Source organism: Myxine glutinosa, chromosome 12, assembly GCF_964187855.1.
Source record: "Myxine glutinosa chromosome 12, kmMyxGlut1.1, whole genome shotgun sequence".
Taxonomy (NCBI): domain Eukaryota; kingdom Metazoa; phylum Chordata; class Myxini; order Myxiniformes; family Myxinidae; genus Myxine; species Myxine glutinosa.
The window spans coordinates 86,986,944-87,013,529 of NC_136272.1; the positions used below are offsets into that span (position 1 = coordinate 86,986,944).

At 43.0% G+C, this 26,586-nt stretch overlaps 1 protein-coding gene across 8 annotated transcripts in view; it reads left to right on the forward strand.

Annotated features, from left to right (window-relative positions):
• THUMPD3 (THUMP domain 3 tRNA guanosine methyltransferase) overlaps window positions 1-13,800 on the forward strand; it is a 38,195-nt gene extending 24,395 nt beyond the window's left edge. For 7 of the 8 annotated variants that reach the window (XM_068132019.2, XM_068132015.2, XM_068132014.2 and 4 more), the window contains exons 6-12: window positions 3,204-3,445; window positions 5,760-5,890; window positions 6,218-6,287; window positions 6,382-6,497; window positions 6,808-6,912; window positions 13,085-13,208; window positions 13,318-13,800. In XM_068132019.2, the coding sequence (XP_067988120.1) occupies window positions 3,204-3,445; window positions 5,760-5,890; window positions 6,218-6,287; window positions 6,382-6,497; window positions 6,808-6,912; window positions 13,085-13,208; window positions 13,318-13,530 (1,001 nt within the window). In that variant the 3' untranslated portion in view covers window positions 13,531-13,800. The remainder of the gene's footprint in view (window positions 1-3,203; window positions 3,446-5,759; window positions 5,891-6,217; window positions 6,288-6,381; window positions 6,498-6,807; window positions 6,913-13,084; window positions 13,209-13,317) is intronic. The other variant, XM_068132020.2, reaches the window with a different exon arrangement.
• Window positions 13,801-26,586: the final 12,786 nt, after the last annotated feature.

The window sequence follows — 26,586 nt, forward strand, 5'->3', positions numbered from 1 at the left end:
CTGTCTGTTCTGGGATTTCCTCTTCTCGTCGACTACGCACCCTTTCTCGTAGTGTGGCGCGACGTCGTTCAGTATCTTCCAAAGACTCCCCTTCTCTGTCTCTCTGGGTCGATTCCTTGTCAGCTGCACGACGTCGTTCAGTATCTTCCAAAGACTCCCCTTCTCTGTCTCTCTGGGTCGATTCCTTGTTAGCTGCACGACGTCGTTCAGTATCTTCTAAAGACTCGCCTTCTCTGTGTATCTGTGTTGATTCCGTGTTATCTGCTTGACGTCGTTCAGTTTCTTCGAAAGACTCTCGTTCTCTGTGTCTCTGGGCCGATTCCCTGAGTGATGCGCGACGTCGAGCAGTTTCCACTGTTGATTCCTGTTCATGCCGAGCCCGCATATTTTCCCTCTGGTCTTTTCGTTTTTGCTCATGGCTTCTTGATCTGGATCGAGGCATATTGTTCTTCAAGTTCCGGTTGAATGTACAGACCCAAAGCTGGCTGCAATATTGAAAATGATACTTCAGTAAACCTATTTATACAAAAAAAATCTGCTGACAGAGCATGCACATTGCACAATTGAGATACGTAATTGCACCAAATGATGTCATCCTTTTGTAAATACGTGTGACATCAGCATGTTGCAATAGATAAGTTGCATGTCCGATGATTGTGCTCTAAATATAATTGTTTAGAAAGCATGACATCATCTGGTTGTGCAATAGACAAGTACAATATGTATGAAATTTTAATGTGATTGTGCTATTTTTAGAAATGATGACATCAGCTGGTTGGGAGAGAGAAAAATATTACATCAGCTGATTGTGCTATTTTTAAAAATTACGACATCAGCTCGTTGAGCAAGAGAAAAATATTACGTCAGCTGGATGTGCTACTTTTAGATTGCTACTTTTAGATAGTATGATGTCAGCATGTAGCCAAAAATCTGCTGACAGAGCATGAACATTGCACAATTCAAGATACATACAGATGTACAAGGTTTACATTAAATCAGTAATATATTTGTAATTTTGTAATATGGATATTTTTATGAATTAAAAGTTGATTCACATAAATTTACATTATTTTGTGTTTGTTGGTTACTAGCTTCGATGATCAGAACTTTAATTTTATTATACTTTATTTTTGTGACTTGATAGAAGCCAGAACACCAAAATATATATTCCATATAAAATGTCAACCCTGTAATTCCACTAAATGATGTCATCATTTTGTAAATAAGTGTGACATCAGCATGTTGCAATAGACTACGTTTCATGTCCGATGATTGTGCTATTGTTAGAAAGCATGACATTATCTGGTTGTGCAATAGACAAGTATGACACATTAATCCGATTGTGCTATTTTTAGAAATGACGACATCAGCTGGTTGGGACAGAGAAATTACATCAGCTGATTCAGATTGTGCTATTTTTTTCTAGAAATCACGACATCAGCTGGTTGAGCAAGTGAAAAATATTACATTGGCTTGCTGTGCTATTTTTAGAAAGTATGACGTCAGCATGTTGCACAATAGAGATGTATCATATCAGAGGATTGTGTTATTTTCAGAATATACTATTGTAGCTGTATCTGCTATATTTAGAACGTATGACATCAGCTAGTTGCTGTTGTAATCATAGCTTAGAACAAAATATACGTTTTTGTGTTAGAGGTAGCCTATAATAAAATCAGCTTTCAAATTATCTGGTGTCAACTCACCCACAGTATATTCTAGATTACCTAAAGGACATGACACGACAGTTGCAAAACACGCGATTAAAGTTCATGTACTATTGATAAAACCAAGCATTAGTTGTGAAATACGCCTCTCCTGGTACCATAGTCCACAGTAGCTCTGTATCGACCCGCCCACTTGTCCGTCTGTCTATAAATAAACTATTTATAGTAGGTGGGAACCCGATGGTCGCCTCGGCGCTGATTCGTTGTCACTGTGCCATAGTCCCGTTGATTTGCACGGAAAGAACCATGTTTACGGCTGCTAATCCAAGTTTATTACATGCATCCTTAAAACTGTAAAATATGCATATATATATATATGTTCTGTTTTTCATCTCTTCAAATTGCACCAACAGTCGAAAACATCATGACACATAAGAATGACACATCTACTTTCATCCAATTTGGATCCGAATTGACCGCGTTATGATTTTTAAAAAACCGCACATTTTGCAAGGGTGTGACCCCCCTGACCTTTGGCCCCCAACCGCTAACAAGGGTTATGACGTCAGAGTGTCATGTCGCATATCACAAGATTGGGCATTGAATTCTGAACATTTTGGCATTAGTTTCATACAAATTGGACACAAATTGACCGCGCTATGGTAAAAAGACGATTTTGACCTTTTCATGACCTTGACCTTGACCTTTGACCCGATCGATTCCAAAATCTAATCAAATGGTTCCCGGATAATAACCTATCATCCCACCAAATTTCATGCGAATCGGTTGAATACTTTTTGAGTTATGCGAATAACATACACACACACACACACAGACATACAAATAAATACACAGCGATCAAAACATAACCTTCCGCTTTTGCGAAGGTAATTAACCTGAAATTGCAGACAGAATTATTTATTTTATCTGAGAAGCTAAACGAATCTTCTTCTTCTTTAGTACCTCAAACTTTATGTGAAATGCGATCGATTTTTAAAAATCAGAATTTGAGCAAATCTGTTTCATTCGTTTGTTAATATGCCTCATCTATTGTCAAATCTGCAATTATAATTTTTTTTGAGGTTGAAATGATCGCGGGAGATCGCGTTATAGTGATGACGTCCTGGATGGACATCTTCTTCTTCAGTCGCTCATAACTTTGAGTGAAATACGATCGAGTTAAAAATAGTCAGAATTTGAGCAAATCTGTTTCCCAAAATCTAATCAAATGTGTCCCGTATAATAACCAATCATCCCACCAAATTTCATGCAATTCGGTTGAATACTTTTTGAGTTATGCGATTAACATACACACACACAGACATACAAATAAATACACAGCGATCAAAACATAACCTTCCGCTTTTGCGAAGGTAATAAAAAAACCTCTTGCTAAGAAAAATCGATGTGATGATGTGTATCCTGGTTGGAGAATTTGAAAAAACCCCCAGCAATAGTTTTTCTACCTCCTTAAATCTCCCAAAATATAATTTTTGCCAATTTAAAATGAGCCTCGTTTTGGATTTTATTTTGCAGAAACCAAAGAGGAACAGCCAAGTAGTCCCATTGAACTCGCAGAGAGCTGTAAAGGTGACCAGGAAGGGCCTTCATCTGTAGATCCTGCACGTACTGACCCGAAGGCTGTCCGTTTTCGTGTGACATGTAACCGTGTTGGGGAGCATCACTCGTTTTCTTCTATGGAAGCCGCACGAGAATTTGGAGGAGCTGTGCAGGACCGATTCAGCTGGAAGGCAGATATGAAAAATTTTGATATTGAGGTGGGTCTTACTGTTTATTTGTTTGATGTTGGACTCGACAGATGCACTATTGCTAAATGTTAGTTTATTTTATCGTTCTTTTTTGTATTTTGTTCAGTAATCGATGAATGTTCTTGTTGGGGTGTGTGGTAGTGGGCTTATGCTAAGAATTACTAGGTTGGCAACTTGGAGGTTGTGGAAAGGCTCTGGTGGATCTTAAGTTTCTGGAAACAGCTGGTTTCAGGAGAAGTGCCATGTCACGATTGAATTTTCTACAAAAAAAAAAATGTGTGTGCCGTCGATCAGATAGTTGCGAAAGCAGGTATCCTTTCTGCTAGCTTTGGTTGGTAGATGTGTAAGATCCCATGGTGGCTTTTGTTAAAGAGTAAGTGAATTGTTGCCATCACCATGAACAAATCCCAAATTCCTGCCTGTACACTGGAAAGCAAATGGTCTGGTCTTCTTGGAGGTTCCTTGACACGAGGTTACACTACTTGGAGTGTGGTTGCTGTCTGGGAATCAGCTTCTGCTCTGTTAGCATAAATTAACCAGGTAGCTACCTACACCACCGAAGGTGGACGGAGGTTATGTTTTCACCCCTGTCTGTTTGTTTGTCTGTCTGTGAAGAGGACATATCTCGAAAAAAAGTTGTGGATGGATTCAGACTAAACTTGGTAGAGAGGTTGGTATTTTCATTTGAACCAATTTTTAAAGCGATTCTTCAACATTGAGGGATGAGGCCAAAAAGAATATATAGCACGATATCTCAGTTAGCAGTGCATTTGGATGAAACTTGGTGGACAGGTTGTATGTGTGACGAAGCTGAATCGCTTCGATTTTGGTGAAGATCCGGATCTGGATACGAGATGTTTTTGGTTTTCTTTTTCCAAGTGATTCGTCACAATTGAGAGATACGGCCCAAAAACGATAACATGGCATATTTTAAAAAGTTGTGGATGGATTATGACAAAGTAGGTGGATAAGTTTGTTAGGTGGGAAGAACAAGCAGATTCGGTTTTGGTTCAGGTGTGGATCTGGATCCACCCTATCAGTGGAAGACAAAATGTAAATTGTGCAGCCTGGCGGAGGTATTCTCTCTACCGAGTGACTTTCTAGTTTCACATGTTTAATGGGAATGGCCTACTTCAGATACGAAGAGTAAGTAACAGAATCATCAGGTTTTCTGACAAGAAAGCAGGAATCTTACCTTGATTGGCCAAGACTGAGATTCCAGAACAGTTGATTTTGGAATTTCCATGCATTCATTGTTAATTAAACAATGTGTTACGTGCTCCTCCCCGACCCCTGGTCACAGTGTACCTCCGAGCCCTGAGAGGAGTCACGGCAGAAAAATGTGTTATTCTGTGTGTCGAAGATCAATGGAGAAGCCACCCCAATTGTTACTCACAAACAAATATTGTATTGAGATCACACAAGAATAACGGTACAACAACAATAGTATTCAAAAGTACAATCAATATGTCATATGATGGTACCATCAGTTTTGCAATATATAACTCACTGTGCTCCAAGTGAGTGCAACAAGAACCTTCCCCAATGTCTCTTATTCCCGGCTCCAAGACGAAGTTGATTCGCTCCAGCGATCGCCAGAACGATGTCCAAACGACCAGAATCCCGTGCGGATGGCCAGGGCAGTCACACAGCCGAAGCTGTACAAAGGCACCCTCAAGGCGACTGGGAAATCCAACGGTGCCCGACAGGCGACCGAGAGATCACACCCTCGGATATGGACGAATTAGCCTTCAAAAATCCGTGTCACACACACGCCCCAGATCGGCGTCTGAATGCGGTGAGAATTGTCGAAAAGAAACGAAACCGCGAGCGAAGCACAAATCCTGCGCGAGTCAAAATGGCCGACGACCCTGTCTCATGGCGCACGGCACGGCGATGATTCTCTCCTGAATCGATCGCAAAACCTGACATGCAGGTTGACCGGTCACAGCGATGACAACTCTGTCGTAGGAATTCCTCTCCCGGAAACCCGAAAGTTCGCTAGTGACTCTGGCTCGCCAACATTCGCTTCAGAACCCGGAGCAACTCGGCTTTCTTGTCCGACTCATTCGCTCCGCCCTTTTTTCTCCCTCTTCTTCCTCGTCTTCCAGTTCCCGATCCGGTTTCCTGTTTCATTTAACATTAACATTTTTACCTTGTGACAATAATAATGGCTATCTCCCTCAAACAATAATAATAATTCTACATAGAACCAGAAATGTTTCAAGGGGATGAAAACCACAACAACGGAAGTGACGAATCCGTAACAAATGTAAGAAAATGGTGTTTGAATTTATGTTTTTTCCCTTTTAATCCTGGCTAGATCTTGTTGAATATCCGTGATAAAGAGATGTGTGTCGGCATTGCGTTGACCGAGGAGAGTTTGCACCGAAGAAACATCACTCATTTTGGCCCCACAACGTTGCGCTCCACATTGGCCTACGGGATGCTACGGCAAGTGTTCCCTTTTCAAGAACCCCGCACGGCCTCTCTCCCTCTCTCCCTCTCCATCTCTCTCTCTCTTAGCTGTATATTGTAACCTCCAGAGTTGCACGTTTTGAAGGTGGAATGAGAGATTCTCGGGTCGAAACTCAAAAGTATTTTTTGTTTTGATGTTTTTTATTCTATATAAATTATTCCCCCTCTCTCAAACCATGTTGTTTCCTTTTTGACAAAAATAATTTGTTGACAGCAAGAATATTAAGATCGATGTAAGGATAGGCAATTAGGTTACAAAATAAGTAACACACCGTGTGTGTTTTTAACCCCTTTTGTGCACAGAATGTGCAATCTTGAACCTGCTGATGTCGTCATTGATCCAATGTGCGGGACGGGGGCGATTCCAGTCGAGGTATTCACGGAAAAGTCGTGGTTTTGGAAGTGTGTACAGGAGTGGTCGTGGATTCGTTTTTCTTTCCTGAACCTTTTAACTTTCCCGCAATTAGGGTGGCTTGGAGTGGCCTCAGTGCTTCCACATTGCTGGTGACAACTTTCCAATGGCGACTAATCGATCAAAGAATAATGTTAACATCTTGAGCCGACAGCACCTGGAGATGGACAGGTAGGTGGGTTACCTGTATTGGGGGTGAGGGAGAGAGGGATGGGGGAACTGCCATTTTAGAGTGCTGTAAATGGGGCGAAGGAGGGCATCGTGAAGCACGTCATTTGATGCTGATGTTAAGCTGGCTACCCCACCTGCTTTCACTCACTTGATGTCTACAAATGTCTTGCTGTCTTACACAAACAGTTGAAGCTAACTAATCCGATGTTATTAGGAACATCCAAGGAGTAAAAGCATTTGCTGGTATTATAACCCAATATTTGTTTTCTTTATTTTATTGATATAATTTTGTTTTATATTTTCTCATCAGGAACCAGGTGCTCCCAGTGGACATTGTTCTTTGGGATGCTTCTCGGTTGCCACTTAAAACTGGTTCAGTTGATGTCTGCATCACGGACATGCCTTTTGGGAAGAGGTAGGTGTGTCATCTACATTGGCATGCATGTTTGCACAATTTCAACTTGTTTGCACACCTAAAGCTTGGGATACAAAATCTTCCTGTTTGCTGGTTGAAAGTGGGTTGTTTAAAACACATCATGAAAAAATATATATTTCAATTAATTTTGTCCAGTTTGTCACCGTGGCACCCACCAGGCTGATTGACAGGCGTTGTCCCACCCACCCCTCTTGGCCCTTCATTGCTCGATGTGTAGGTCTGCAGCTATGTCTACTTTCTGGAATCTTTTCAAGTTATGAAAATTTTGAGTAGTCATGGGCCTTCCCACTGTAAAATGCAGTAGATTTGTGTTTAATCCAAGTACTGAGCTTAAACCAATTTTTGAGTTTGGATGTCTGAACATAAGAAGAACAAGAGGGAGAATTGCTTTGCAATACATGTTCCCTACCAAGTTTCAGTTCAATATGTAATAATAATAATAGTCTTTTTCGCCCCATCAAGCAGAGTTAACGACCCTCGTGGCACTTTACATTATCATGCGAACACACACACACACACACACACACACACACACACACACACACACACACACACACACACACACACACACACACACACACACACACCTTCACTCTTGTCCTATTCCTCTCCCTCCCCATTCAAAACCCACAGATGTGTACTCCTCCCCTCCTCCTCCCCTCCCTCCTCCGCACATGTACACAGACATACTCTCGATCTCTGTCCCACCTCAAACCAAAGGGAAAACAGGACTTGGACTTTGAAAGACTTGTGAAACAGATAGGTTTTGATGCAGGTTTTAAAGGCAGGAAGAGAGTCAACATGTCGAACAGAGGAAGGCAAGTCATTCCAGAGCAGAGGGGCAGCAAAGGAAAAGGATTTCTCGCCAAACGACTTGGTGCTGGTGCGCGGCGGCTCTAAGGTCATAGAGTCGTTGCTTGAACGAAGCCGTCGCCGAGGTTCATAGAGAGTGAGCAAATCGGAGAGATATAGTGAGGTCCCGTTCCACACAATGATTTATAACATAGTGTGCAAATTTTGTATTGCACACGAGCAGAGGCAGGCAGCCAGTGTAAAGATTCAAGAAGCGGAGTAACATGGTCAGACTTTTTCGCCTTACAGACAAGACGAGCGGCAGAGTTTTGAACCTTTTGTAACTTATCCAAGAGAAACTGAGGGCAGCCAGCATACAAAGAATTACAATAGGTCTAGCCTTGAGAGGACAAGGGCACAGACCAGAGTTAGAGCAGCCTGAGGAGTAAGAAAGTGGCGAATGGATGCGATCCAGAAGAAGACATGGAGCTGATTTGCAAGTTACAAGTACTTGATTGGAAAATGTCATGTTACAGTCGAAAACCACACCAAGGTTCTTGGCCGACGAAACAAAGTTTACATCGGTTTCACCAACATGAATAGTGGTAGGAAGTGAACATTGTAGAGGACATCTGTGCGATCTTACAATCATGGACTCTGTTTCAGCATCGTTCAGCTGAAGTTTGTTTTGGGTCATCCACGCCTTCACGTCGGCAATACAGCCTTCTAACACTTCAACAGTGGGCACGATTTGTTGAATCGTGCTTCCTTTGTACAGCTGATTGTCGTCCGCAAAGGCGTGGTGATCAACTGAATGTAAAAAAACCAATGTACGGATGTGAAGTAAAAATAAACATGCATACGGCTTATGCGCATATATAATACATTGTGGTTATATTGTGTGGCGTGCACGTGTGGCCATTGTGTGGCGCATATATAATACACCTGGGATCATTCCAAATGCACTGGGCCATGGACTATCACCCAGGCCTAAGCCCTGAGGCCTGCTGGTCTGCTGCTTCATTTGGGGAGGAATCAGGCCAGCTGGCCAGCCAATGGATGTAAAGCATTGCGGTGGAGTCAGGGCAGTTGAACACTGACCCATGTATAATATGTGATATTTTCTTAGTTCAAAAAGGGTATAACTCAGTGAAAAATAGGCGAAATGCCTGAAAATCAAACTTGTTCTGTAACTTATCATAATAAAGCCATGTGCTAAGTTTAAGTTGAATATGTTAAAGGGTATGCGAAAAAAAAAAGAAGCATAAAACTTAGTGTGACGAACGGACAGACAGATAGACGGAGAGCAAACCTATAGTCCCCTCAAGGTAGAGGACTAATAAGAAGGAGAACTAGAAAGCATCTGAAAAAGCAAAGCCCATCCACGTCCGTTTGTATTTAGACATCATCTTCCGCATGCTCAAAATAATGAAGACAGTTTTAAAATAATACAAAGTGAAAATTGATGATTTTATGCAGCCTTGACCTTTGAGCTTTAAATAAATTTAAAAAATCAACTTCTTGCTTTTTATTGGTGAACCAATTCAGTGACCCAATATGCATATTCTTAAAATTTCAGGTCAATTGGACAAAAATTGACGATATTACGCAACCTTGACCTTTGACCTTCTGATCTAAAAAAAATTAAAATAATAATCGCTGGCTCTTGGCTTTTAATTTTGAACCAATTCAGTGACCCAATATGAAAATTCAGGTCAGTCGGTTGAAAATTGGCGATTTTACACGACCTTGACCTTTTGATATTAAAAAAACCAATCGGCTTTTAGCTTTTGATTGGTGATCTAATTCAGTGACTCAATATGCAAATTCTTAATTTCAGGTAAATTGGATGAAAAGTCACAATTTTATGTGACGCTGACCCCTTTGACCTTTTAACCAAATTATTAATTTGCCTTTTCCATACCCTCATAATAAAGCTTTGTTGAAAATTTTATGACAAAACTCAAATGGTAAATTTAAATTTCAGGTCAATTGGATGAAAATTGATTTTATGTGATGCTGACCCTTTGACCTTTTGACAAAATTATTAATTTTCCTTCTCCATATTATCACAACTAGGGCATGCCCGTACTATATCTATATCTAAAATTATATCCCCCCCCTCTATTTACATGAAATGGTTTGGTCCAAAGCGAACGGCTTGCGAGTACGGTGACAATCCCCCCCCTCTATTTACATGAAATGGTTTGGTCCAAAGCGAACGGCTTGCGGAGTTTGGTAAAGAAATCGCCATAGCGTGCACAAACGCGCAGGAAAGCGAAAGAATCGCAAATTAGTTTTAATTAGTTTTAAAACATAGTTTAACGCCAACATAGTTTGCCAACGTGAAATAAATGAATACGCTCTCAAATGTGCCGTCCGAGGCAGAGTCTGTTCGCCACGTTCGGCACACGTGATAACTCGCTGCTCTCTGATTGGTTGAATCGTTTTTTGGACATAGCTCGGTAACTACTTGTCCGATTAATATGAAACCTTGAAAAGGCACATCCTCGGGTCCCCAGCAATATACCTGGCAAGTTTAAAGTATATCGGACCCGTGGTTGTCGAGAAACAGCGGTCACAGACAAACATACATACATACATACATACATACATACATACATACACACAGAGATTACTGGAATTATAGATAGATAAAGCTTTGATGAAAAATGCACGACAATACCTCAAATGATAAAAAGGTTACGTCCCGGACACACACACACACACACACACACACACACACACACACACACACACACACACACACACACACACACACACACACACACACACACACACACACACACACACACACACACACCTCGTTTTTTCATTTCTGTTCCTCACAATTATATCTCTCTCTTTTATTCACAGACACACACACACACAAGTGATTACAAAACCCCGTCTCCTGCTATATAGTGGACGTGCTAATAACAAATGGACAGTTTGGGGTCTCAATTTTGTAGTTCAGAAATGCTGTCCAAGAGCCTTGTGAGTGTTGTTGGATGTGAAATCCTCTGCAGACAACTATTAGGTACTTTATGTGTTTTATCTTGGTAGATATTTTTGAGTATTTGTGTTGTATTAAACATATGGAGTCTTTGCCATGTCTGAAGTTCTTCTGACTTCCTGATTAGAATTTCATGACATTTGTAGGTAAGTTGATATTTTGACATCTTAGCAGATCAACTCGAATTTAGGTTCTTGATAGAGATGTAATTATTCTTGGTGGACATCTTTCCAAACGTTTTGAGATCAAATTCTGCTCCATTTCTTCCATGGGCCTTGACCATGTATACAGAAATAAATAATTCAGGATGTGCAATTGCAGTCACGTGAAAAAGTAAGTACACCGTATGTAAAATTTTGACATTTTCAACATATTTCAACATACAGCAATTTGATCTTCATTTCAACAATATTGATAGATAAAGGTGATATAATATAACAAATATCATGAAACATTTACATTTTGTAGTCCATTGCATAATTTAAATAAACATAAATGCAAATTTCGCATTTGGAAAAAGTAAGTACACCCCTACATTTATCACTACTTCAAATACCTAAAATTAGAATCAGGTGCACCAGCTCAGGTGCAAATGATTAGAACATCGTTAGAGAGGATCTTGGAGGAACCTGTCTTATTTAAACCTCAGACATTTAGTTTGGTTTGCTCTTTGTTGTTGAAGTGTGTGGCGTCGCCATGCCAAGATCAAAAGAGCTCTGGGGCCTTCAGAAAGAAGGTTATAGATGCCTACGAGTCTGGGAAGGGATTTAAAAAGATCTCCAAACAATTTGAAATCAATCATTCGACTGTCCGAAAGATCATCTACAAGTGGAGAAGATTCCAAACAACTGCCAACTTGCTCAGGCCCGGCCGCCCCAGCAAGTTCAGCCCGAGAGCAGACCGCAAGATGCTGAAAGAAGTCTCTAAGAACCCCAGAATGTCATCACGGGACCTACAGGTAGCTCTTGCCACTGTTGATGTCAAAGTGCACGAGTCTACCATTAGAAAGAGGCTGCACAAATTTGATCTACATGGGAGGTGTGCCAGGAGGAAACCTTTGCTGTCCAGAAAGAACATCAGGGCAAGACTAAAGTTTGCCAATGAACACTTAGGCAAAGACGAGCACTTCTGGAACAATGTGCTCTGGACAGATGAGTCAAAGGTAGAGCTATTTGGCCACAGTACCAGAAGACATGTTTGGCGAAAACCAAAGACAGCATTTGACCACAAGAGCCTGATACCAACTGTAACGCATGGTGGTGGAAATATTATGGTTTGGGGCAGCTATGCTGCATCAGGGCCTGGGCAGCTCACCATCATAGAATCCACTATGAATTCTTCATTGTACCAGAAGGTGCTTGAGGATAATGTGAGGCCATCTTTCGGAAAGTTGAAGTGCAACTGAAGGTTGACCTTGCAACATGATAATGACCCTAAACATACCAGTAAATCCACCAAGGAATGGCTGAAAACAAAGAAATGGAGGGTTCTGGAATGGCCAAGTCAAAGCCCGGATCTAAATCCCATCAAGATTTTGTGGGTGGATTTGAAACGAGCTGTGCATGCAAGAAACCCCTCAAACATCGCACAGCTGAAAGAATTCTGCATGGAGGAGTGGGCAAAAATTTCTCCCAGTCGATGTCAGAGACTGGTAGACAGTTATAAGAAACGCCTACATGAGGTTGTTTCTGCCAAAGGGGGCAATACCACCTATTAGAGCCAAGGGTGTACTTACTTTTTCCACATGTGAAATTTGCATTTATGTTTATTTAAAATATACAATGGACTACAAAATATAAATGTTTCATGATATTTGTTATATTATATCACCTTTATCTATCAATATTGTTGAAATGAAGATCAAATAGCTGTATGTTGAAATATGTTGAAAAAGTCAAAACTTTACATGGGGTGTACTTACTTTTTCACGTGACTGTATATAGTTTCCCATTGAGCCCAAGTGATAAAATTTTTAATAACCATTACTTTCAAGCCATGAGAAGCATAGGGCTGCTGAGGCAGTTTCATTGGCTAAGGAGTACATTATTGGACGGGTCGCCACTCCGAGGCAGGAAACACGAACGGCTTATTACCCCAGTAAGCTGGTACTCATTTTGTTGACCTCAGAAGGATGACAGGCGAATTCAACCATCTGGTGTTATTTCAATGGCACGAGAGGGGCTCAAACTCAAGACCCTAAGATCTTAAGGCAGCCACCTTAACCGTGAAGCCAATTCCAGGCTTGAGCCCAAATCATGCTATGTACTAATTACTTTCATTTTTGCCTCGTGTATTTTTATTTATTTATTTTCAAGTATTTTTTGTATTTTCTGTCCCTTTCAGAATTGGCTCGAAGAAACGAAACTGGGAGCTGTACCCCTCTTGCCTCCAAGAGATGGCCCGAGTGTGCAGGCCAGGCTCGGGGCGTGCTGTTCTCCTCACCCATGACAAGAAGTGCATGGTTAAGGTAGTATGCTTAAATCGCCGAATCAGAATGGTGCAAACACTTTTGCATCGCAAACTCTGATCCCTTTCTTCTGTACATTCTGTTAAACGTGAATTTTCTTTTTCCTCAGACTCTGAACATGGTGAATCACCTGTGGAAGAAGGTAAACATTTCCTGGGCCAATGTGGGAGGTTTGCACACAGGAGTGTTTGTTTTGCGCCGCACCTCCCTGGCACACGGTGCAGGCAAGGATGGCGTGCACTCCATGTCAGGCTGGCACCGTGCTGACAACGCATCAATTGCTTGTGAAGAAATGGCTGAATTGAAATTGGCCAAAGATTGATCTATGGATTTCCGACGAAGATTCCCTGTTTTTGTTTTTTTGTGACTCGAATAGCTTTGGATTCATGCCATGAGGTCGTGAAGGAAACCGGTTCTGAAATGTTCTTTTGTTGGTGTCAAGGCTTTGAAATGTTGCAATGCCCGCTGTAACGAGGTATGTTCATCCATTGTATTTGCCTGAATTAATTTAATTACATCGCAGGAGTTTTCGGTATTGTTTGTGCAAGCTGATATTACTGTATATAAAGTTTGCCGTTTGTATAAACTGAAATTGACTTTTATACATATTGCTGAATGCCATCGAGATGTTGGCTTGTCACCAAACTTGTGTCGACCACCAATCCATTTTCAGAATATTAGGGTTTGTCAATTACAAAGCAAACGTGTGAATTACCCACCAAATATGCTTCACCTGTAGCAAATACTTTTTCTTTTAAAATGTAGTTCACTTGCACATCCACACACCTCTGCCACTGCTTCATAAGGTTTTTGGATTGCCTCGTAAAATGAGGTCCCGATACATTCCAGCAAAGCCACTTGAACGTCGTCGTCATCGCTTAAGTTCTGACCTTGGAGAGCTTCCTCCATCGGGCCACCAGGTGCAAATCCGACGATGCGGATTGAGACTGTAAGGTGGGTCGGGGGTCAGCTCCTCGATGTACCCCTCACTGTGTCTTGGCACGAATTGTAATGTTGCAAAATAACAGCTTTGGTTTTTGTACATATTGCTCACTTCAATTTCGTTTACAGAAGTGAAATGTTGTACCACTTCACAACAGCATGTTGCACTTGCTACTGTTTCAAGGTAAACAACAACACTTTTCAAAGAAATGGCTGAGTTTCTTCAAAAAGGTGTGACCTACTTTTTACTTTTGAAAGGTAACGTGATGAACAACTGGACATGTGACATACAAATGAACAAGATGAGAGGGAGACGCATCGCAAAGGGACTCCATGTTGATGTGAAATCCCCTTGTCAATAAACGGAGGGATGAGGTGAGAGTTGAAGCCAGGAAAATGATTTGATCGGATGTAGAGAAGTTCCAGCCTTTGGCCCTTGTGTTATCTTTCTCAGTATAGAAAACATCCCTTGATTTGAATGCTCATTGTGCATGACAGTTTGTGCACTACTGAAATGTCATTGCAGTAGTGCATATAACACCCGTTTGTTAGTTTGAGAGTATACCCCAACATAGGTGGAGGTTTAAAAAAAATAACTAGAACGACACTTCGAGTTCACGACGTCGACCGATATGCCTCCGTCCACATTGTTACATCATTATATATACTTGCACTAAGTTGATTTAAATCTACTTGTACACCCGCTAACCATGGGAGCAGCAAGAAGGGTCATTCCTCTTTGGGGTATATAGATTACAGTCGATCTATGGGCGGGTCTCAAGAACATTGGGTGTGGGTTCATTTACCAAGTTTCTTGTGAAGAGATCGCCAAGTGGTTTAAGCATTCGAGCGAGCACTTGATTCAACACCGTTAAGGAACGGCTGGCTTGGCAAGCGCTAGCTAGCTGCTTGGTAAATGAGCACACCTCTGTCTTCCACCCTTTCATTTTCATGTTGAACAGCAGGAGCGAGTTTCAAAAGTTCGCTACAAAAAACGCCATGGTAGTGGCAGGAAAGGTCATGTTATTAACCCAACCCTTATGGAGTATATAGAGTACCGTAGATCTTCGCCCAGTTCTGCAAGTAAAACTTACCTCACGGATGTTGGAATTCCTCCAAATTTCTTTGTTTAGTGTTATAAACAGCATTAGCGACTGTTTAAACACCTAATCATACGTGTTTTTGGTTTATAATATTTTTACTTCTGGTAGAGGCCGTTGCTCCCATGAAAACACCATGATAAGCTATTTATAAACGTTGACCCGACATGTGTTTAAGGAGGAAAAACACCTTGGTGAGGTGGGATATTATTAGTATTCATATTGTTTTGTAATAACATTAAGATTATACTTTTATCATTAATTTTGTTATTAGAAGCGTCTTTGGGAAAATGCCACGACAAAGCAACTTAACATTGATATACACCTCAACACGCATTCCCATTGGCGGCAATGGTGGGAAAACCCTCTTTGGGAGGGGAGCAAATGAATGCGCTACAACCTTCATTGTGTATCCCTTAGTCCCCCTGTCAAGTTTGGTTGAGATTGGATAAGTAATGATAATGTATCGCGTCAAAAAATCATCAGACAGACAGACACCAAATGGCGTATTTTAGTGTGATTCAGCTGTTCTCGAGTATCACATTTTTACCTGACATGACCTATGACCTTACCAAAATCACTTCCTCACCTTTGATGCCAAAATATAATCAGTTCATCTTTGCATCATATATACTTGTACCAGGTTTGGGCAAAATCCCATCACTAGCTCACAAGTTATCACGGCAACAGGATTTTTACTGAACATGACCCCTGGCATTTGGCCTTTGACCCAGTGACCACAAAATCGAATCCGTTCATCTTTACCTCCTTATACATACCTTCAAGTTTGACTGCAATTCCTTCAGCCATTCTCAACTTATTGGGGTAACAAAAACCTATCATGGACGGATGGACGGACGGACAGCCGGATGGACAACCTGAAAACGTAATGCCTCTGGCGACTTCATTGGCGGAGGCATAAAAATCAGAATCTGTGTATATGAGGTGTGTACCGACTGAAAGGAATCGCTGATATTCTAGGTCCTTTGCCTTTTGGGTGGTTGTTACACACATATACACACACACTGCTTATTAGTCCCCTACCGGTGTACACCGGAGGGGACTATAGGTTTGCACGCCGTCCGTCAGTCGTCACGCAAAGAACAGTTTTCCGGACTTTTTTTCTAAACTCTTAATGCTAATGATTTCAAACTTGGCACATGGTTTCCTCATGATAAGTTACAGATCAAGTTCGAACTTCACGACGTTTCGATCATTTTTGACAGTTATGGCACTTTGAACTTTCGTAATTCTGATAATTCTTATGATCCTTAACTCAGTGCCATTTTAAGTTTTAATTTCCTTTAAAAACCAATTTCTCTGCAATAATAGGACCAATTGAGATAAAATTTTCACCATATGATGGACTCGGTCTGTAGAATATTTTAATGGTAATTATGACGTCACAGGTCACGTGGTTCGGTCGCCATATTGTTTTCAGTGACCCCTTTTCTCTGCAACGGCTGAACAGATCGAGGCCACACTTTGCAGGCTAAATCGCATACCCACGACGAACAAAAAAAAAGTCAGCGAGCATGACGTCATGCATCACATGGTTTTTGAGTTATGACGTTTTTAAGCACTAGGGCATGCCCGTACTATATCTATATCTAAAATTATATCCCCCCCCTCTATTTACATGAAATGGTTTGGTTCATGAAATGTTTTGGTCCATTCGCAACGCCAAAGCGAACGGCGAACGCTTTACATGAAATGGTTTGGTGCATGAAATGTTTTGGTCCATTCGCAACGCCAAAGCGAACGGCGAACGGCTTGCGAGTACAGTGACAATCCCCCCCGGGGTTTTTATTAGTTTTAAAACATAGTTTAACGCCAACATAGCGCCAACATAGTTTGCAAACGTGAAAGAAATGAATACGCTCTCAAATGTGCCATCCGAGGCAGAGTGTGTCCGCCACGTTCGGCACACGCGATAGCTCGCTGCTCTCTGATTGGTTGAATCGTTTTTTGGACATAGTTCGGTAAGTAATTGTCCGATTAATATGAAACCTTGAAAAGGCACATCCTCGGGTCCCCAGCAATATACCTGGCAAGTTTAAAGTATATCGGACCCGTGGTTGTCGAGAAACAGCGGTCACAGACAAACGTACAAACAGAGATTACTGGAATTATAGATAGACTAGGGCATGCCCGTACTATATATATATCTAAAATTATATCCCCCCCCCTATTTACATGAAATGGTTTGGTCCAAAGCGAACGGCTTGCGAGTGGTGACAATCCCCCCCCTCTATTTACATGCAATGGTTCGGTCCAAAGCGAACGGCTTCCGGAGTTTGGTAAAGAAATCGCCATCGCGTACACAAACGCGCAGGAAAGCGAATGAATCGCAAATTCGTTTTTATTAGTTGTAAAACATAATGCCCAATTATTCAATTAGCGCCAACGTATTTTGGCTGTTTGCAATTTAATCGCAAGGCAAAGTAGAAAGAGAAGAGGGAAAAAAAGAAAAGCCTTGCCTTGCTGCAAACAGCTGCTGCAAACAACAACAACAGGGAAGGCTTCACTGTCCGGAAGTTGGCATATCGCAGTTACGATTATTTTAGTGTTAATGGCCAATTATTCAATTAGCGCCAACGTATTTTGGCTGTTTGCAATTTAATCGCAAGGAAAAGTAGAAAGAGAAGAGGGAAAAAAAGAAAAGCCTTGCATTAACGCATTAACGCTTGCATTGCATTAACGGTTCGGCACACGTGATAGTTCGCTGCTCTCTGATTGGTTGAAGCGTTTTTTGGACATAGCTCGGTAAGTACTTGTCCGATTAATTACAAACCTTGAAAAGGCACATCCTCGGGTCCCCAGCAATATACCTGGCAAGTTTCAAGTATATCGGACCCGTGGTTGTCGAGAAACAGCGGTCACAGACAAACACACAGACACACAGACACACAGACACACAGACACACAGACACACAGACACACAGAGATTACTGGAATTATAGATAGATGAACCTTTAAAACCGAGCTCCTTCCTCATTTTTGATCCAATCGAGGGGAAACTTCACAGATCTGTTCAGCACTAAAATGTCCTTTTGGAATTTGCGATAGGGCACGTGGTTTGGCAGATATCGTTAATTAAACGAAAATATTTTAAAAAATGGATATCTCTTGTTTATTCTCGAGTTCTCCTCAAGCCGCACTGCGCGTCCTCAGCCTCGTCTCGTGAACGTCAACAGCGTGACACAGCGTGCGCTTTCCGGAGGGGCGGAGCCAAACCGAGCAACATATATATATATATATATACACATCGATCATTGATCGTGAACCGGAAAATATAATAAATTACTGATGGTTTCAGAGTTATGACGTTTTAAAGCATGAACCTTTAAAACCGAGCCCCTCCCTCATTTTTGATCCAATCGAGGGGAAACTTCACAAATCTGTTCAGCATGTCAATCTACTAAAATGTCCTTTTGGAATTTGCGATAGGGCACGTGGTTTGGCAGACATAGTTAATTAAACGAAAATATTTTTAAAAATGGATATCTCTTGAATCGCTAGTACCTCTGACCTTGAGTTGGTAATACAACAACAACATGCATTTTAAAGGCCATTTTCCCTACTAGAGCGGGGGTTAGCCTTGCGGTCCCCATGACGATCTTCTCCATTTTGCCCTATTTTCTGCATCTCTCCTTGTTAATTAACCCCCTTGCCCGCATTTCTTCTTCCACCATCTTTAGCCAAGTCTTTCTCGGTCTTACCCGTCCTCTACTTCCTTCTACATTCATTTACATCACTCTTCTCAACCAGTCACTTTCATCCTTCCTCAACACATGACCAAACCATCTCAACCTGTTCCTCTTCACAGCATCAATCACAGGCTCTATTCCCATCATCTATCGCAATTCATCATTTGTCTTCCTCTCTCTCTCAACGATACTCCGCACATCCGTCGAACCATTCGCATTTCCACCCTTTCCAACCTTCGTTGCTGCTCTACGTTCATTGCCCATGTCTCGCTCCCATAAATCATAACACTTCTCACACATGCAGCAATGCAGCATACACCTTTCCCTTCAGCTTCAACGACACTCCCCTCATCATCAGCACGTCACTCAGTTCCCGAAACTTCTTCCATGCACATCTCACTCTAGCAACCGTTGCCGAGTCTGATCCACCTTCTCCATTCAGCATGTCTCCGAGGTAGCAAAATGTTTTCACACCTTCCAGCTTCACGCCGTCTCCAAGATCCAACTCAACATTTCCTCCATCTGCAGCTCCCTCTGTGCACACCCTACATTTGAATGTAGCTGCCACACTGGTTAATGACCCTCTCAGACCACTACATTTTTGATGAACCCACTCAGCGCACATTGTACATTGAATGGAGTTCACTCCGACTCCCTTCCTACACACAGCACAGGGCCACTTTCCAGTTCTTTCCACCTCACCACATGCTTTACCACTTGCCATCACCTTCGTCTTTCCGATATTCACCTTCAGACCTTTTGTCTCCATACATTCCTTCCACTTGTTCATCTTTTCCTTCAGTCCATCCATACTTTCCACAATCAACACCAGATCATCTGCATACAACAACTCCCACGGTAAACCCTCCTTTACGTTCTGAGCCAGCACCTCCATCACAGCTACAAATAGTAGTGGACTTAGTACCGACCCCTGATGCACTCCCACCTTCACCTCAAACTCACCACTGTTCCCGTCCTTCGTCCTTACAGCTCTGCGTGCTCTTTTGTAATAATTTATATAATTCACACAGTGCAATACGTGCAGGCCGCTCCACGGAGCGACCTTGTGGGCTTATCAACGAGGCGAGGCGTGACACACGTGTCTCAGCATACCTCAGATCAAGTTTGAAAACCAGCATCAACCGTGCATAAATTTGCATATTCGATCATTTTTGACAAAGTTATGGCACTTTGAACTTTGGTAGGGGCGCAATACTCAGAATGCTTGTTTAACAAGAAACAAGGCAAGAAGAGCCTCACTAGCCAAATCACCGAGATTGTTGCCAAGCCAACAATTCAGGCAATCACAGCTCTGATCTAATCAAGTTGAGATAATCTCATGAGGAATAGATATTTGCAATATGAAAGCTAAATGTTCAACGGTTTTTGAAGTTACATGGACAGATGATCAGTTGGCCACACAGAGCTCATGTTAATGTCCCCGTCTCCGACTCTTGTTGGAGAAATGGAGGACAAGTGTTCCTCAAATTTATTTATTTATTTATTGGGTTTCCCCCCCCCCCCCCCCCCAAAAAATTTTTTTTTCTTTCCTCAACATGCATATACAAAGACCTTTTGAATGTCCATGCTTTTGAAGGTTGCAAGTGACAAAATATCGCTCGAATAAGACACGCTCGGCACCAAAACATATTCAACCCTCTGGAAAGTAGGCAAAAAGTTTTGACAAGTCCATTTGTATTGGATTAAGCTCGTTTTTGATTAGATTGGATCCGTTGCACCGATTGTGTAGCTCTGTTGCTGATATGTGGAAAATTAATAAGGAAATCTTTTATTCTTAATTATATGTTGCAAAATACACCTCAAACTCACCACTGTTCCCGTCCTTCGTCCTTACAGCTGTGCGTGCTCTTTTGTACATTGCCATCACTACTCTGATCAACCATTCCTCCACTCCTAACTTCCTCAATGCCCATGTCAATACTTTGCGTGGAACCCTATCGAATGCTTTCTCCAGATCAACAAACCCAAAAAACAACTTCTTCCTCTTATCCATGTACTTCTCCTGCAACTGCCTCACAATGAAAAGCGCATCTGTCGTTCCTCTTCCTGGCATAAATCCAAACTGCATTTCGTCGATCTTCACTTTCTTCCTTATCCTCCTCTCCAACACCCTTTCCAATACCTTCATTCCATGCTCCAATAACTTTATCGCTCGATACGAGCCACACTCCAGAGGGTCACCTTTCTCCTTGTATAGAGGGACGAGGGTACTCAGTTCCCAATCCACTGGAATGCGGCCTTCTTTCACCACCAGATTACAGATCTCTGTCATTCTCTTCACACCCCAACTTCCTGCTGCCTTCAACATATCTCCCACAACTCCCGTCGGCCCTCCCGCTTTTCCACCCTTCATTGCTTTTATCGCTTCCTCAACTTCCTTCTCAGTTATCTTCTCTGCCAGTCCTAAAACTGGGTTACTCTCTATGTTGCCATCCCATTCATTCTCTGTATTCAACAGCATTTCCATATATCTTTTCCATCTTCCTTTAATTCCATCTGGGTCGACAACGATTTGTCCCACTTCATCCTTCAAGCAACTCACCCCCATCACATCACACCTCTCTTTCGCTATGTGCTTTGCAATCCTGAATACTGCTTTCTGACCCTCTTCCGAATCCAAGCGTTCTCCGAACATTTTCCTACATGCCTCCTGCGCCTTTGCTACCTCTTTCTTTGCAGCCTTCCTGGCTGCCTTATAACTTTCATGCTCTGCTGTTTCTGCTCCCGTACCCTTCGCCTTCTGCCACTCTTTGAACTTCTTCCTCTTCTCGTCAATCCTCTATCCAACCTCAACATCCCACCACCATGTTTCCAAGTGCCTCGGTGGTGCTTTTGTCCATCCACATACCTCACCAACGGCTCCCAACAGACTAGCTTTCATTGACATCCAACCACTTTCAAGCTCAACCACATCATCCTCTACCCTACTCAGCCTCTCTTTCAATGCCTCCCTTACTGTCACCTCTTTCAACCTCTTTTAATGTCTCTTTCAACCTACCAGTTCACTGGTAATTCCCTGTTTGTCGTTAAAGGCAGCAAAAAGGGTTGGCGTCAGGAAGGGCATCCGGCTGTAAAACATTGCTTCAAAAAGGGGACCAAATAACAACAACAACCACGGTTCCCGAAAAAGGCCAACCCCTGCTTCGCAGGGAAAAATGGCCTCTAAAGGTGGTTATATATGTTGCAAAATAAAAAAAATGCCGTTTATTGGACTGTTGCGAGTCTTGGTGTAAGTGCATATTGTTTTAATCCCCCTTGTTGCCTTTACAAGGAAGTACTTTACAAGGAAGCCCCTTCGACTTGCTCACCAAATCCATTCATTCCGAAAAAAAATTCCATCTCTTATAGTGCATCTTTCATTCATTCCCTAAACTCTCCAGCACTCCATCCTCCCTCCAGCGTCCTCAAACGTATTTTTGACTCGAATGTCTCAAGAAACTCATTTTGCAATAAATGTTCGTTTCCCATTAATCGTACATTTTTCAAAATCCCATCACCCCAAAATCCCATTTCCCATCACCCCTCCCCTCTAAATCGACCCCCTTGCCCATCCCCTCCAAATCATCCCCATCACCCATCTCTTTCAAATCTTCCCCCTTGCCCCTCCCCTCCAAATCTTCCCAATCACCCATTCCTTTCAAATCTCCCCCCACACCCCTCCGCTCCGAGACTCTCCCTCGCTCCTCCCCTCCTAGACTCCCCTCTCACCCCTCCCCCTCAAAGCATCCTCCCCGCTTCTTCCCCCTTCCAACTTTCACCTTCATCTCCCTCAACCTTCTGCCTCGCTCTTCCCCCTCATCAAATAACACCTCACTGCGCCTCTCCCAATCACCATCAAACCTTTTGTCTGCCCCATTCTTCCCTTTCTCCAAGCTATTCTGTAATCTCCGACACACCTTCAACAGCTCTCCCTACCTCTTCCTCCTCTTCCACATCTTACCCTACCGCTCCCCCCCCCCCCCCTGTTCTGTATCCGATGCTCCCCCTCCGCTTCCTTAACAGTATGGACCTCAAACATCCGGGGCCTTCGCTCAAACTTGTCTGATCTCTCCATACAGGTTGCTTCTGACAAACCAGACGTGATCTGCTTAACAGAAACTTTCCTCCTTCATGATGTCTCTGATTCCTTGGTATCTCTCCCAGGTTACTCCCTCCTCCGGTATGATAGACCTGAGCCTCGTCCTGGAGGTGGGGTTGCTATCTTTATAAAAAAACTCTCTTCCTCACTCGCCCTGCACTGCCCTCTCTCCACCTCACCCCCAGGAATACCTTTGGCTACGGCTTCCCCTTCGCTCCCACCTTTTGTTCATATGTGTGTTGTACCGTCCACCAAACAGTGATGACTCCATCTACATCTCGCTGTCTGAGAATATGGACCAACTTCTATCTACCCATCCCAACTCTCTCTTCCTCATATGTGGTGATTTCAACTGTCACCATGCCAGTTGGCTGGGTGTGGGTACCGCTCTCACCAGCCATGGCTCTTCAGCAAAGGACTTCTGTGACTCACTGGGACTGACACAATCTGTCAATTTCCCGACCCGGATTTCAGTCAACGGAGCATCTTCTCTTCTGGACTTGGTTATGACTAACTTCCCTGAAAATGTCTGCTGCTCTTCTTCTGCTCCAATCGGCTCTTCTGATCATGTGCTTGTTAAAGTGGACATCTCTCTGACCATTCTCAGAGAGCCTCCTCAGCGTCGACGAGTCTGGCATTTCACTCAGGCCAACTGGCACGGTCTTCAAGCAGCCATCAATCATCTGGACTGGTCTCCCATCTCTACTGCCTCTGACATAAATTCTTCCTGGGAATTCTTCCAAAGGAAACTGCTCTCTCTCATGCACAGATTTATCCCATCTCGTCTTCTGTTGTCTTACCCTTCCTCCCGTCCATGGTACAGGGAATCTTGTGGTGAGGCTATTGCCCAGAAACAACTTGCTTTAGTCTCCTGGAAAGCAAATCCAACGGAAGGAAATCTCATTTCCTTTCACAAAGCCCGAAACAAGTGTGTGTCCACCCTCAGGAGAGCCAGGAAACAATATCTCTCCGTTCTCAGGACCGAACTCTCTTATCTGTCTCCCTCTTCCAAATCCTGGTGGCGTCTGGTCAAATCTGTTTCTGGTGTTTGTTCCCCCTCCATCCCCTCCCTCACCTCAAATGGCCACACGGCTGACTCCGCGCGTGAAAAAGCTGAATGCCTCAACTCTGTGTTTGCCTCTAAATCTTCTGTCCCAAACCCATCCCTCTCTGTACCCACCATACCCAGTCGTACCCAGCTGCTCCTGGACTCTGTGTCCTTTCCTCCTGACAAGGTCTAAAAGTTTCTGTCAACCCTCGACTCGGATTCTGCAACTGGACCTGACGGCATCAGCCCACGGGTCCTAAAATCCTGTTCTTCCGCTCTTTCACTCCCTCTCTCTGTTCTCTTCACCCTCTCTTTTGCTCAAGGTCATCTTCCATCTGCTTGGAAATCTGCCAACATCACCGCTTTGCACAAAAAAGGTGCAAAAACAGATCCCAGCAACTACAGACCAATCAGCCTTCTCCCAATTATCAGCAAAGTCATGGAATCCATCATTGCTTCAGATATGAAATCTTTCCTCTTCTCCAATGGCTTGATCTCTGATCATCAATTTGGTTTCAGACCTGGACACTCTACTCTGGACATGCTGCTTCTGCTTTCTCAACAATGGATGGAGGTCCTCAATGCCAAACAGGAAATTAGAGCAGTCTCCCTTGACATACGATATCACGTGCCTTCGATACGGTCTGGCACCCCGCTCTGCTCACCAAACTCTCCTCTTTTGGTATCAATGGAAATCTCCACGCATGGCTGGCGGACTTCCTCTCTAGTCGTAGTCAACGTGTGGCCCTGAATGGGTTTCTCTCATCTCCTCTTCCTGTTCAGGCTGGAGTTCCACAAGGCAGTGTTCTGGGCCCTGTGCTTTTTCTGGTCTTCATCAATGATCTCTCTGACTCTCTTGAAAATCCTCTGTATCTCTTTGCTGATGACTCTACTCTCTGTCGCTCCATTCTTCATCCCTCAGATCTGCAGTCTGCTGCCTCCTCACTCTCTGCAGACCTGGACAAAATCACAGACTGGGCAAACAAGTGGAACATGTCTTTCAATCCTGACAAATCTCACACTCTTACGATGTCTCTCCGAAAAGACCGACTGGACAACCCTCCCAGCCAATTTCTGAATAATCCTCTCCAAGAAGTTCTGTCACTCAAGCTTTTGGGTCTCACTATCTGCCATGATCTTTCCTGGGAAAACCACATTTCAAATCTGGCCTCCAAAGCCAGTCGCCGACTGGGCATCCTCCGTCGTGCAAAGTCCTTCCTTGGCACACCTGAGCTCCTCACCACATACAAGGCTTTCATCCGCAGCTCAATGGAATACTGCTCTCCCCTCTGGGCTGGTGCTCCTGCCTCACACCTAGCTCGTCTTCACGCTGTTGAAACCAAAGCATTCAGAATCATTGGAATCTCCCACGATGAAGCTAACTCCAAGGGCCTCTCACTCACTCACTCACTCACCACAGGCAGGTTGGTGGTCTTTCCATCTTCTACCGACTCCTCTCTGGCCTTGCCCCCCCAGCTCTCTCTGGGCTCTGTCCCGCAAATATTCCTACAGGTCGCACAAGATCTGCCTGCAACCCTCTTATGGTCAAACTGCCAAAATCAAGACTCTCTGCTCACCTTCACTCCTTCATTCCTCTCTTCTCCCGCCTCTGGAACAAACTCCCTCACTCTCTTCAATCCCACTCCACCCTCCAGGTCTTTAAAACTGCTGTTCACCACCATCTCTTATCTTCCCCCATCCAAAACCTTGATCTTTTCTACCCCCGCTAATTTCACCCCAATTCAACTTTTTTGAAATACCAACTTCTGTCCTGGAAGTCCTTGGTGTCCTTGTGTTTTATACTTCTCCCTCCACCCCCCCCCCCCTTCCCACGCCTCCTCCCCCCAAGTCCTCTCCCTTCCACACATCTCCTTGCTCTCAAATGTTGTGTTTGTGTGCTTCCCCTTCTCTCCCCATCTTGTTTTCCGCTCCCTCTTTTTATATATTTTGTTTGTCTGGTTGATTTGTTTGTGAAGTAAATGTTAGCTCTTTCACGAGCCTCGATTCAGTATACAAAAAAAAAAAGTACAAATTGCAGGAAATTGGAGACCATAGGAGGCCGTTTGACCATCATTTCTGTGTTTAATACACACTAAATTCGATCTTTCATACAATGCATGTATGATATGAACCCATTCTACCCTCTACTCAATTTGATTGTGGAGGTGGGGAGATTGGAGCACAGGGGCATCAATGGATCCGTCATAAGTTTGTAGCCTATTCTTCCTTTGGATTTTGAACAGTACAGGCTCATGGAGGAGCTAGAGAACAGACCAGGACATAATAGAGTGAAAAGAACAGTAGAAATAGGTGGGTGAAGGGAGAGACAACAGCAGCAGGGTGGGTAGAGGGACAAACTAGAATGTATGAAGATTTATTTCTTTAAATACTTTTGTATGGCATTATAAAAAGTATTTCTAACCCAAGTAGACAGCTTTTTTAATACCGTGTTTTGGTCCATCAATAAAGGATTGGAGTT